The 13,203-nt window shown below is 43.3% G+C and overlaps 1 protein-coding gene across 8 annotated transcripts in view; it reads right to left on the bottom strand.

The window, feature by feature from the left end:
• Positions 1 to 13,203, bottom strand: part of ppip5k1a (diphosphoinositol pentakisphosphate kinase 1a) — a 30,120-nt gene that overhangs the window by 16,113 nt on the left and 804 nt on the right. For all 8 annotated transcript variants that reach the window (XM_026148003.2, XM_080301816.1, XM_080301760.1 and 5 more), the window contains exons 2-17: positions 9,273 to 9,790; positions 8,538 to 8,733; positions 8,209 to 8,299; positions 7,995 to 8,080; positions 6,953 to 7,107; positions 4,521 to 4,622; positions 4,021 to 4,182; positions 3,810 to 3,931; positions 3,627 to 3,728; positions 2,953 to 3,039; positions 2,799 to 2,874; positions 2,589 to 2,698; positions 1,622 to 1,707; positions 1,407 to 1,532; positions 1,047 to 1,168; positions 707 to 889 (exon numbers count right to left, since the gene is read on the bottom strand). In XM_026148003.2, coding sequence (XP_026003788.2) covers positions 707 to 889; positions 1,047 to 1,168; positions 1,407 to 1,532; positions 1,622 to 1,707; positions 2,589 to 2,698; positions 2,799 to 2,874; positions 2,953 to 3,039; positions 3,627 to 3,728; positions 3,810 to 3,931; positions 4,021 to 4,182; positions 4,521 to 4,622; positions 6,953 to 7,107; positions 7,995 to 8,080; positions 8,209 to 8,299; positions 8,538 to 8,733; positions 9,273 to 9,416 — 1,950 coding nt within the window. In that variant the 5' untranslated portion in view covers positions 9,417 to 9,790. The remainder of the gene's footprint in view (positions 1 to 706; positions 890 to 1,046; positions 1,169 to 1,406; positions 1,533 to 1,621; positions 1,708 to 2,588; positions 2,699 to 2,798; positions 2,875 to 2,952; positions 3,040 to 3,626; positions 3,729 to 3,809; positions 3,932 to 4,020; positions 4,183 to 4,520; positions 4,623 to 6,952; positions 7,108 to 7,994; positions 8,081 to 8,208; positions 8,300 to 8,537; positions 8,734 to 9,272; positions 9,791 to 13,203) is intronic.

Raw genomic sequence — 13,203 nt, 5'->3', positions numbered from 1 at the left:
TGGTATTAGTGACACAAATACTTGTATTGGACTCGCACACACATGCTGTGTGACATCCCTGCTAATGTATAAACGTCATTAATCACCTAAACTCAGAGAATTGCTTAAAAAACATTATCTTAAAAAACATCCTGAAACCTTTGTTCTCACACTGGTTACTGCACGTCTTTGGCCAAACGCAGTGTGGCTTTGTGACGTTTACAGATATGCTGACGTGCTGTACGGGCTCGCAGTTATGGAGATCTGACTCGGACGATTCACATTATCACCACTGCACCTCCCGGCCTGCATGCACGTTCATCACGCTGTAGTCTCCGCTGTGCTGTCAGGCTGCTGAATAAGGTCGATGTGCTGCTTTGTGGTGCAGGCACACCTCTGCAGAGCTCTTTGCATATGATTTGTTCCTACTTAACATCACCTGCCCTAAATCCAGACATTTCCAGACAGCAGCTGATGATCCGCTTGTAGAACCAAGCTCTTCACCTCCTGTTTGTCCCAGACGTCAGACTCTTGTTTCTCCCATCATCACTGCAGCGCAGAGACTCACCCACTCAGCCACACCATCAGGCTTACAGAATACTCGACTTGCTTTCACTTTGCCATTAAGATTCGGATTATTTGTGCAGCCCTACTACCACACATGCTCTCCAATATAACCACACAAACTGCTCTGGCACGTCAGCGCTAAACACAGCTGGTTAGTCACCCTGTCGTAGTCCTCGTCGGTGAAGTCTCGGTCCTTCTGCAGGATTTCATGGAGCCGAGCTTTGACACGGTGTTGGCAGCTGCTCAGCGAGTCGCTGTCGTTGTCCAGCAACCCGTTCATGTTGGCGCTCTTCACCATCTGAACCAGGATGGGAGTCAGCTCGCCCTCCAGGGCCAGCAAACCCTGCCCACACAGACACATTTCACTAGTTACTGCACGTCCAGTATTTGGAGGGTGTGTGCCGTGGCTTGTACCAAAGCTCAAAGACCTCAGCCTTCCTGTTTCTGTTATTACACTTCTGTGCTGACTGAAGCTCTTAGAACAGCAGGATGCTGCGTACCTTTGCAAAAGCAGCAGCTGTCATCTGCACCCTGCCTTCATCAGACGCATAAATCTTCAGGTCGTGTCTGTAGGTGCTGTGTAGGCGCAGTAACCCGCAGCCTGGAAATCCAGCATAGTCTCCTACAAAACACAGTATGCATGCACGCACGCGCACACGGACACACACACACGTGCACACGCACGCACACAGGCTTGTTTTAAATCATTTCTCTGTTTAAGACCTTTCATAACATGTAACTGGTGAGTGAACAACACGGACCTGAGGTCTCAGCATGTTCATTTTTCCATCACCAGCTTATTGCTCAGAGTTACAATGCCAGCAGCACTGCGTGTGGTAAACATGCTGTGTGCGTCTCACCTTGTCCTCCGGGGTACATACAGCGGAAGGCTCTCCCCAGTTCTTCAGCCTGCACTCTGCCAGCGGGGGTCAGCTCCCCCCCCCACTTCAGCACCAGCAGCAGCGATGGCCCTTCCTTACGAGTGTCTGGAAATGACCACAGAGGCGGGCAGTCAGCACTCAGCTTTAGCTTGTTCCTTTGGGAAGAAGCTATTAAACAGTCTTTGTCTTCCTACCTTCCTCTTCACTCGAGGTCTTGGGCTGCCCATGGGGCAGGTAAGTAAGCTGCACTTTTCTGTTGATCCCCGAGAAGTGACCGTACCTTTGTTACGGGAAAAAAGCCAAAGATACTTATAGTTAGCAATGCATGACAACTCACTTCTGATAAGGAAAGACGGGCTTGCTTTTATGACGACTACCAAAATACAGCCTTGGCTGTGACTGTAAATATTTTCAGCAGTGTTATAACAGAAAGACTGACTTTGAAAACTTATGAAAATGTAGAAAAGAAGTGAACTGGTAACTTCTGAGAAACCCATCTGTCATAAACACGGAGAAAGATCGACACCTTCAACAAAACAAGAAGCTTTATAAAAATCTTTGGGAACGATCCCCATCCTTTAGAAAGATTCGTTTTTAAGTTCACTCATTATTGTTCAGAGGGTGTCAGACTGGTTTTATATCGAGGTCCAGACTGAAACGCTCCTTCCTGTCAGCATAAAGAAGTTTATTTAATCCCAGAGACATCTGAATATAAGAAAAAGAAGTGTGCTTATACCTCAGTGTGTCTCAGTGTTTCCACGTGATAAAGAAATGCTGCTGGACTCACTGACACAAATGTGTCGACACGACTGTTTTAGTTTAAACTGTAACAAACACATGTCAAAGTACAGGAAAGAAACCAGTTCACTGACCACACTGCCCAGTCATTATAAAACTGAACTTGTAGAAAATGTAAAAACTGAAATTTGTAATATCAAATCTTGGGTTCTGTTGTTACTTACTGTGAATGTTAGCAGAAAAAGTCGTAAAAAGTCAAAAATTTGAAGGCCTCCTTCACATTTTCTAAAGTCACCTGGTGGGGCAGCAGGCCCCGGGCCTTATGTTTGACACCCCTGCTTTAGTCAAACAGTTTGCCGAGCTGAGCCAGAAACAGATTAAATGAATATGAGATCAGGAGTCAATAAAATGCTTCTCACTTACATCTCCAGAACCGTCTTCAGCTGCTCCAGTTTGGACTTCTTCTCTTCTATCTCACAGTCGTTCTGCTGCCCGATCTCTGCTAACAGCTGCCGGGTGATGTCCAGCACCTCCTGTCGGGGTTCAAAGTCACACACACATGTTCACACACACTTTGTCCTCACAGAGGCCGCAATGACAAATGAAACCTTGGCTATTGTTTTCTTCTTTTACCTGCAGTTGTTTTGGTTTTTTGAGTTTTAATTTCCCAGTTTTGTATCCTCCATATTTCTCAAACAGATCAAAGAACCTGAAAGCATCCGAGACGTTAATCAAAGATCTTTAACCTGCAGGAAACAGGAGCATATTAACAGAGAGGCAGGCCTACATTGGGTTGCGAACTTCCATCTTCATTTTCTGCTTGGGCGTTCTGTCTCCGTGTCGGATAACGGCGATGACACAGCGAAGTTCCATCCTGCAGAGCGTGAGTAGAGATTTGAGTTGCATCAGTATAAATCTGTGTACATGACACGTTTCTTCAATGAAGCTGTGTAACTAATTAAGGCAGCACCTTTGCTATGCAGCTGAGCTTTGGGGAGTGTGATGGGCTCAATCAGGACGAACTGTGTGAAAATGTGCTGAATGCAGCGCACGCTTCAACCAACACTGATGATTTTAGAAATCTGTTTGGCTTTAGTTGGTGTGCTCAGCTCAGGGGCATGCTTACTGTCATCTACTGTAGCTAACACACAGTTATTATGTTAAACTGAAGAAGCAACTCTGCTTTTTAAAAAGTGACAGAATTTCTTATTTTTTTGCATTTATCAAACTACTTTTACTATATTAGGCAAAAATGGAATAAAATGTAGTTTATTTATTTATTTAATTTTTAAACGATTGAATTGATTAAGTGGGAGAAAAAAAGTGACCCACACCTTTGTGGCTGTATGTGAAAAAATAATTGGCCCTAAATGACTGGTTTTGGCAGCCTTGGCAGCGCGAGCTGCAATCAGGCGTCTGTGATAAGTCTAGTCCTCTGTGTCTGCTCCTGTTATGACTCACATGGTCCCTGAAGTGGTGGGAACAATGGGGATGTCTTCAGCCTCAGTAGGGATAGACCAAGGAATCTGAAACTGCGGAGCCAGTTCACGCATCACAATATTCCTGCAGAGAAACGCAGACTCCATCACCAGATCAGAACGAGACGGTGAACACCAGAAAAGAGAAAAGAACTAAAGGTGGTACCCGAGGATCTTGGCACAGTCATCGTAGTACTTCATCGAGTTCTTCACAAAACTGAAACCGTTGACATCGCACACGTAGGAGTGTCCATTGGCCCGCAGAAGGTCAAAGCCGCACACTGTTTGCTGCAGCGACAGCAGATGAGGACGAGGTTCATACTCCACGACAAGAAACCAGAAAACTGTAACACACCTAAGGTATCAACTGCACATACCTTGAATGCCAGGCAGACCTTACGAGCCACCAGTTTTTCCATGGCTGACAGCATGACGGGGTAACGAACCTCCTTGCCCTCGCTGTCTCTCTCCACCTTCCCGTCCAAAGCAGGAGACTTTCGGGCCTCGGCATGAGCGTAGTCCGGTCCCACCGTGTACACCTGACATGAAATGAAAACACCCACAAAAATCTGAGGGATGACCCAAGCGGGTACTCCCCTCCTCGTGTGACTTGATAAAGTTTTACACTGGAGGCCTTTATTGACACAACGCCTAAAGACGATCTGTGCCTCCAGCTGCCCGACAGCCACGATAGAGAGAAACCCTTGAGGTCCTCCAAATCATATCAGCGGTTTTACTGAACACACCAGCACAGTTCAGGTTAATGTGGATTAACGTGACAGTTGATGAAATCCTTTCTACAGGTGCTTTATTAGCATTAACAAAGTGTTCTTTGCACATATTTTATCTACCATGTACTCTGTGACAAATACTCTACCTTAACATCTGTGCCATCTGTTGGCATGAACTCTTCATAGATGTAAGAGCCCGTCTTCCTCACGCTGCTCTCTGGCGAGTAGACGCTGCTCCGGCTCCCAATCTACAAAATCCAGAGAGTCGCTGAGTGGCCGCTCTCTGTTAATGAGGTTCACCTCTGCATGGTTTCCATAAAACCCATCAAACTCTAAATTAAAGGCCACACTGTGTTTGACAATGCTGCCATGGATCAAAGACAATGCAATTACTGATGAGCAGCAGTAGTCCCATATCCAAGGTTCATACGCATTTTTCAGGGTCAAATTCAAGCACTTTTTAAGCACTTTCAATGTCCATTTTCAAGCTTTTCCAGCACATTACCCCCAAAAAAAGAATGCATGTTTCACTTAGCATCACCCCAGTAAGGCCATGTCAAAATTAAATCATTTTACGTCGACTTAAATGTCCTTTGTTCCAATTTTGTTAAAACTGAAAAATGCACCACAGACAAAAACTGAAAAAGGAAATGGTGCAATATGCACTCGCTAGTGTACAAACTCAAACACATTTCTCTTAAAAATTAAGATTTGAAAATGTGAACAAATCTGCACCAAGCACCACAATAATACACAGCAAGGCCAAATTAAGAAGTCTTCTCATCAGATATCGAGGCTTCTTTCCTGTGTGACACAAAAAAAACAAAAAAACAAACATCTGTCTCCTAACTAGTTAAGCACCCACGCCCCCAAAAATGGGGGCAAAAGGGAGGAGATCATGTTCAATCTGTTATAACACAGGGTCAGAAAGTGCTGACACGATAAGTGTCACAGAAACCTCTGAATCTCAGATAAAATCTCATATAAACCATGTCTACAAACACCAAACAAAGCAAAGACAGCAAACAGTTAAAGGAGCAGCTACATCACCATGAATCTGTGGACAGGCTGTGCGGGGAGGGGTGGGGTCACACATTGAAACAGACTGATCTGCAGAGGCGCTCGGCAGCCCAGGCGGAGAAATTTTGCTTTTAGACTTTGCGACTCATCTTATTTCTCTGTCTGATATGAAAACTATTCGGTCAGATAGTTATTTGTGGTGAAAGAAATACAGTTTCAAGCGCTTTTAAGCACCACATCTGAAATTCAAGCACTTTTCAAACCTTGAAAAGACAATATTACAATTCAAGGATTTCAAGCACCCGTATGAACCCTGTATAGCAGGGGTGTCCAACTCCAGGCCTCGAGGGCTGGTGTCCCGCAGGTTTTAGATCTCACCCTGGGTCAACACACCTGGATCACATCACTTCATTACCAGGCTTCTGGAGAACTTCAAGACATGTTGAGGAGGTCATTTAGCCATTTGAATCAGCTGTGTTGGATCAAGGACACATCTAAAACCTGCAGGACACCGGCCCTCGAGGCCTGGAGTTGGGGACCCCTGCTATATATCATTAAGAGAAGAACCTTAGCCTTTCAGCAAGAGGTACTTCACTCCCACCATGAGCTACAGCTCCCCTAAGACGTCGCTCACTGGCCAGTCCAGCTCCTTGAGGGTTGAAAATCTTAGGGAAACATCTCCATCCCTTCTGCTTCTTCTGGATGGGTGTCAAACATACTCAGGCGGGGCTGACCTCACCTCCTGCAAGCAGGAAATGGCAGAAGCCGTTTGCGAGTGTCGAAGCCGATCCCCGCCTTTCTCACGCCCCGCGGAGCCCGGCTGGGCTAAGGCCGTTTGCATATTTAAACAGTTTTCTAACATGCACCTCCAGCAGAGGGGAAGCAGAGAAAACAGCCTGTGTAGGCTGGGCTTCACTTATACCAAGAGTGTGTCATGAGTTGGGGTGCTGTTTAGGGGAAGGGCTGTGAATGGAACCAACCCAGGCTGCTACGTGCACATAAATAACTGTGCAGTGATGGTGGTGGTTCTGGCTCAGACTCAGGCAACGGTTGATCTGCCAACAAGACACCGACCCTGAACACATGGCCAAAATAACAAAGGAGTGGCTCCAGGACCACTTATGAATGCCCGACTGAACATCTATGAAGGTGCACCAGCGCTCCACATCCAACCTGATGGAGTCTGAGAAGTTCTGCAAAGAAGAATGGGAGAAACTGCCCGAAAACGCGCTGAGCTTGTAACAGCAGACTAAAAGAGATCTGAGGCTGTACTTGAACAGACTGTGAATATTTGTCATTACAGGTTATTGTTTCTAACATTTTGAGGTGAAAAACAAATTGAATACTTTGCTGCTGCACTGTAAATTGCACAATACATCAGCCAATAAAATGCACTCTCTGTTTCGTGTTCTCTGATTGGTCCATTTCTGACACTGGGTTTTTTTTAAATTCTTCTGGCAACAACAAAACGTTTTTGTTCTTTCTTTCCATACTTTAACCACATTGCATGGAACGCTTATTTATAAGGAAAAAAAGCCACAAGGGCCAAATCAGAGACCTTTCTGAAGAGCCGCTGGCTTCCACCACCAGCCGATGTGGGGTAATAGATGTAGACGTTGTGGTCCTCGGCACACACGGGCTTCTCAACAAAAGGCTTCTGGAAGATTTCGCCGTTCACCTCCACATGATCCTCTCCTTCTACGAGGTTGCACTCTGAGACAGACACACACAGATCAAATGCATCTGTTTAGCACGCAGCCTCTTTTCATTACCACCCAATATTACACACATGACGTTCCACCTCGCCGTGTTTACTCTAGCGCCCTGTGAAGCAGCTCTACCCTTTCGACCACGTGATACTCATCACTCATTTAAAAAAAACAGTCATTAGTGTCAAGGATAAGGACACTTAAGACATCTGACCGTTCATCAGTCAGGAGAGTTTGTGTCACTGTGTTTAAACGGGAATTGGATGACAGAGCCAACATACCACAGCACTTAAGTATGGGACACTTGTGACTGCTTCAAATTTGATGCTATATTTATCCTTCAGCTAAGAAAAACACAAGTACAGCCTTACAAAGCAGACTCAAGGATGCTGCATGGACAACGGGAGCTTGGGCTGTTTTTCTGAGCTTTTTAAAGTTTTAGAATTAATGGTGGCAACATTTTTATCACGCATGAAACGCTGTTATTGGCAACCATGAAACAGACTGTAACTTTGTAACAACAAGTGAGACCTGCCCCGACTCCCTTGGTGAACTCCCACAGACTGTGGAGTTACTTTTTAGGAGCAAATGATGCTTAAGCTTGCTTCTAAAAGCCTTTCCTTAATACTTGCCCAGAAAGAACAACAACAAAACAAATAGCCATATGACCTTAACTCATTCACTTCTTGACCTCTAAACAAGTAGAGGTCAAGAAACTATATACAGTAGATATGCAGCATCTAAAATTCTGTAACAAATGGGGGGAATAAGGTCCAGCAGAGACCTGACAGGACCTGAAAGAGGCCCTTTAACTGAAACATGTACTCTTTGCATCGTCACAAATGTTCTCAGTGCATATATGTAGTGACTTGTTATCAGCAGGAGACTGACCATCTGGTTTATCGGGGTCACGGTTCAGCACAGCATAGCGTGGTAGATCAATCCCTTCCTCCTGCAGGATGCGATACACCTCTCTCCTGTCAAAATCAAATGAAGAAACAAAAAGAGGAACAAGCACTGGCTGTTTATTTTCACATATCCTGATTCTCTTCACGTGTATTTAGCTCAAATGATGGAAGTAGATAGTTTCAGTAAAAGAGCGCACCTGTCCTGTATGTAATACTGCATATTCAGGTCATTGATGAGCAGAGGATTTCTTAGTTTGGCATAGCTCACGGCCTTATCCAGCGGAAATCCTGTTTTACACAAACATGCAGAGAAACCTGAAACAGACTCTTAAACCATAATCTTCACTATAAGACAGCCACTCAGCTCAGTGTGCGAATGCTTGGGAACTTTATAAGATGATAAACACAGCAGAATGTGTGCTACGTCACACAAACATCATCAATATGTGACGAAGCAGGGAAGCAAGAAGCACAATGAGTCTGTTGTGTTTTTGCATGTGTGTTTCAGTTGGGGAGGGCACTGTACCCTTGGAGTGGAAGGAGATGAGGCAGTCACAAAGAGGCCATTTGTCCACGGGCTCGTTGAGGATTACGTCCTCTGGGAAGATGACCACAGTGATGTACTCGAACCTGCAAAGCCTCTCCAAGATCTGGGTCATCGGCTTGGACTTTGACTTCTTCATCATGCAACAGATCCCCACGACAATCTGTCGCTCTGGGGGCTGAACGAGGAAGAGGAGAGCACGCCGGTTAAACTTTCGGCTCTACGTACATTAACTGAAATCAACAGCAAATAAATTCTCTAAAAGTAAAAAGACTAAATTATATATTTTTTTAATATCACCAACTCTGTGACCTTCATTAAGTTCTAAAATTTACTTTACTTTCTATCCTCTGTCAGCATCTGGCCACCTCACTAATTCATGCATAGCTACATGTATTTAATCGAAGCTAAATACAAACTATGGTGGCTTTTAGAAACTTCTCATCTCTTTACATGTATGCATCTGCTAAAGAAATTAGCTAATTATACTAAACTGTAAAACCTAACATAAAGGAGAGCTCTATTTTATATTTGCATCAAGTATCACTACGTCCAAAGTCATGCTAAGTCCTAATGAATCAATGACTTGATTATTTTGAAGTAATCGACTGGTCAAAAGCCATGGATATACGGCTGCCATGGTGACAACATGATAGCTTAGAGCTTCCTGCTGCTGACTAATCAGTGACAATCAACTGTGACGGGAGAGTCACCCACCGAGTCTGTGTCTTCGCCGTCCTCATACAGCTCCATATCTGTCCTTATGCTATCTTCCAGGACCTCGCTCTCATCGTCCTCGCAGCCCACGAAGAATCTGGGAGCGCCACACCGGCTCTCGCCCGGGCTGTTGGGCTCTGACATCACAGTCCCCCACGGCAGCCCTCAGCATCCCGCCGCGCCATCGTACACCAACACGCCGCCGGAGCCAGGCCTGGGGAGAGGGATGGGACTTCTCTGCCGGGGCGACGCAGCAGAGACGGTGGACGAAGGCGGGCAAGGCTGAGCGGCAAGGCGAGACTGAACAAAGGGCACTCCAGCATAAAAGGTTCTGTAGGAAATTATGGTCCAGGCCGGTCCTCCGTGGTGACAACTTCACTCGAGCATTTCATTCTTCATTCAGCAAACTCACGTGTTAAACAGCTCGCTCGTATTTCACAAGAGTCTCCAGCAACGAGCTACGGCTCCACTTGTGTAATGACGGTCCCGTCGTCCATTTGTACGCAGACTTGACAGTCCTGCAACAAATGAGAGCACAACATGAAAGCTACACTTATGAGATTGTGCTTCACAGTGCAGACCAATGCTCATCTGCACTGCCTGTAGTCTGTTTGTTACAAGGTTACAAATATTAGCTGTTATAAATGTCACACTATGTTTAGCTCATGATTTCATTTCACTTTCGTGGTGGTCAGCATGTCCTGGAAGCGTTGTCCTAATAAGCCAATTTGCTGAGTGCGCAAAAACACATAGAAACTCTCTTTTTTTTTTTTTTTTAAACCAACATGAAACAAGATTATTAAATGAATCCAGACATGTTAAACTGGCTAAATCCTTTGTTCATTCCCCCACAGGCCCAATATTCAAACAGTGGTTTGATTTAAATGTTTTCATTTTAGTCTTTCAGCTCCATAACAACTTTGTGTTTATTAGAAAAATTAACATCAAGCCTAATGCTCCAAATCTCACCCGATATTAAGCAGAATTAGCCTCGTCATTACTGGATTACACATTAAAGTGACGCTGCAGCCTGGTGCTGGCCGTCAGCTCTGTTCTGTCCAACATAAGCCGGTCACGGGCACAGGAACGTCAGCAGACCACAACTCCTCATTACTCCCTGGCGCACTAGATGACACAGCTGAACAACAAACCACTTCAGCAGCAGGCACAGTCACTCAGGCAAAAGCTGCAATGAGAGTACGAACCAGTACTCGATTACACAAATGCCTGAGGATTTCAAAGTCAGGGAACACACACAAAAAGGCCAAGCTCTCTCTGCAGAGTGTGGTTGTTTATTTTAAGCCTCCAGTGACCTGAAAACTCACTGCTCTTATGTAACGGCTTTCATTAATTAACACGACAGCAGGCAGAACGCCACAGAGATTTTGTTGTTGTTCAATCGTTTTAGGGACAGCTCGTTTGGAGCTCGGACTCCCCTGGAGTTGTTCTGCATGCTAAAAAATAATCCATACTAATGGATTCCATGGAATACTATATTATAGTATACCATACTATGGAATCCATACTAATGGATACTGATCTTCACTGGAACATAATGTGATGGTAATAATGCCCTTCAGTTTGCCACCATCTTAAACACGCTGTTTAATCTGCCTGCACCATCCTTTTAAAACAGCTTTTTCTTTTTAAAAATTGGAAACTTTAAAACAGCAGGGTGAACCCAGATGACCATATAAGGAATATCAGCTCTTACTGACATCACATAGAACCCATTCAAGAAAAAAGAAGCATTTGAACTGAGTATTCAGAGCATTTCTTATATTGAAAAATATACTGGGTACTGGTTTTAAATATATATTTGTGGACATGCGGTAAAAAACAAAATCACAATTTTCTGGGTGTCCTTGTAATGTTTTATAATAATAATAATAATAATAATAATAATAATAATAATAATAATAAACTGAGCTGTGTACTGTTACAAAAATTAAGCTAATTGAAAAATAGGGACAATCTTTGAACATTTTACACATGAAATATTAAGATAATAATCCACAAACAGGTACCCACAGAGGTACTCACAGATACACATTTCAAAGACAGCTTTGCATGACTGCAGCACCTGTCGAGCCTGTTTTGATGAATACTGCATTTCTGCTGAAATTCACTCTCACGCTTTCATTATTTAAATTAAACTGTTTTCATACCAAAGTGGATGAGTGTGTGAGAGCCTGAGCATTAATCTGCTCCTTTCACCTGCTTACTCCAGCTACCAGCAGGGCTGCAGTTCCCACTGAGAACACCAAGGTCATCAAGTCCTTTGTTTTTTTCATAAGACTATTGAGGTGATTTAGTCTTAGTTTAAATTCCACAGTTTAACAACGAGCTGCTGTGAGCTGAACCCTGCTGCCCCTCATTTTACACAGGTTTTTAAATGTGACAGAGCTTTAGTTTTCATTACTGATTTATTTGACAATTTTCCTTAACTAGTCCATTTCTACGGCCTGAAACAGGACTGTCTATAACGGTCCTGTATAAAAAGAACGCTCCAAATCAACCAGTGATATGTAAAGACCCCGAATATTAAAAAAAAACATGTAGGAAAGCTTTAAGCCTGGGAATACGTTTCATTTTTAAATCTACAAAGATAAAAAAAAAATACTGTTGTTGCTTTTTGTTTTGGGGGCAATGAACTGAAGTCATTAATAGATTATTCAGAGCAATTCTAATACTGCACCACCAACTCCGGATGGGAGGAGGAAGCTGGCTCAAATTCAACAAAGCAACCAACAAAAGAATTCAATTCAGCATTATTATGTTTCTTCATAGTTGCCATTTTCCTCATTTTTGGGATTTGCCAAAATTAGAGACTCCCCAATCTGTTTAGATAAAACTCTTTTCATATCAGTGAGTTTCCAGCTTCCTTTAAATGTTTAATGGGGAGCAAAGGCACTCGACAGTGGAGGTTCACACCACTTAAACGACATTGTAAGCCTAAGACTGTGTGTAGATACTTTTTACTGCCAAATGCTGATGTTGCTGATAGCGGCACAGCTGAAGAGAATATAAACCTTCGTTTCTTCTCTATAAAGGGAGCAAATGTTCTCCTCTTGACTTGGTTTTATTTATTTTTTGAACGGGCGTGATAAATTGAAAAATTTCCTGACAAATCTTCACCCCCTGCGGTCAGCAGATGGTTATGTATGGAAGCTTTGAGATAAACTGCTGCTTAGTAACACTGATTGTATTACCAATAAGTTAGCCTATAAAAAAAGAATAAACCAATATGTCTTAAACAGGTGACACTTGAAGTACAGCAAACAATACTGATGTTCAATTTCTGAACAGAAGAAAAAAAGGGCAAAAATATTTCTTGGTCCCTTCTAGTGAAATATGAGAAGTTGATGCTTTTCTTTGTAATAACTGATAATAAACACGATGTCGTTCGTGCCAGTCTGTTGTCAGGGGAAACTAGACCTTTGTCAGGTCATGTTTTCAGTTTATAGACAAGCTATTAGATGATTTACCCACCGTCAGCTGCTGCTCTGACCTAAACAAATGAATTTCAGTATCACATTAGACATATTTAATGAGACAAGTACATTTAGTCGGGTATTGTACTAAAGTACACCTTAGATACACTTACAGTTCTACTCTACTGTATTTTGTGAGTATATGTTGTACTTTGTGCTCCACTTGAATAATTTTCAAGTTATTATTTTGCTGACCTGTGATCCAAGATTATACTGGCAAATAGCTCGCTCTGCATTTACTTTACACTGTACTTGTATTAATGCAGTTCTGCTTGACGCTGTAATTTTCCACTGCAGTGTTGCTACTTTGTTCCTCAATGATTTAAATACCAGTTTTGCACAATAGTGGAGAAAGTATGTATACAAAACTATTTCCAGCGCCCCTTTTCATGTAATATCATCGTTACAAGGGCACAGCACAGGATATCGAAAATCAA

Source organism: Astatotilapia calliptera, chromosome 1, assembly GCF_964374335.1.
Source record: "Astatotilapia calliptera chromosome 1, fAstCal68.1, whole genome shotgun sequence".
Taxonomy (NCBI): domain Eukaryota; kingdom Metazoa; phylum Chordata; class Actinopteri; order Cichliformes; family Cichlidae; genus Astatotilapia; species Astatotilapia calliptera.
The sequence above is the reverse complement of the archived record's forward strand: the minus strand, read 5'-3'. Positions and strand labels throughout refer to the sequence as shown.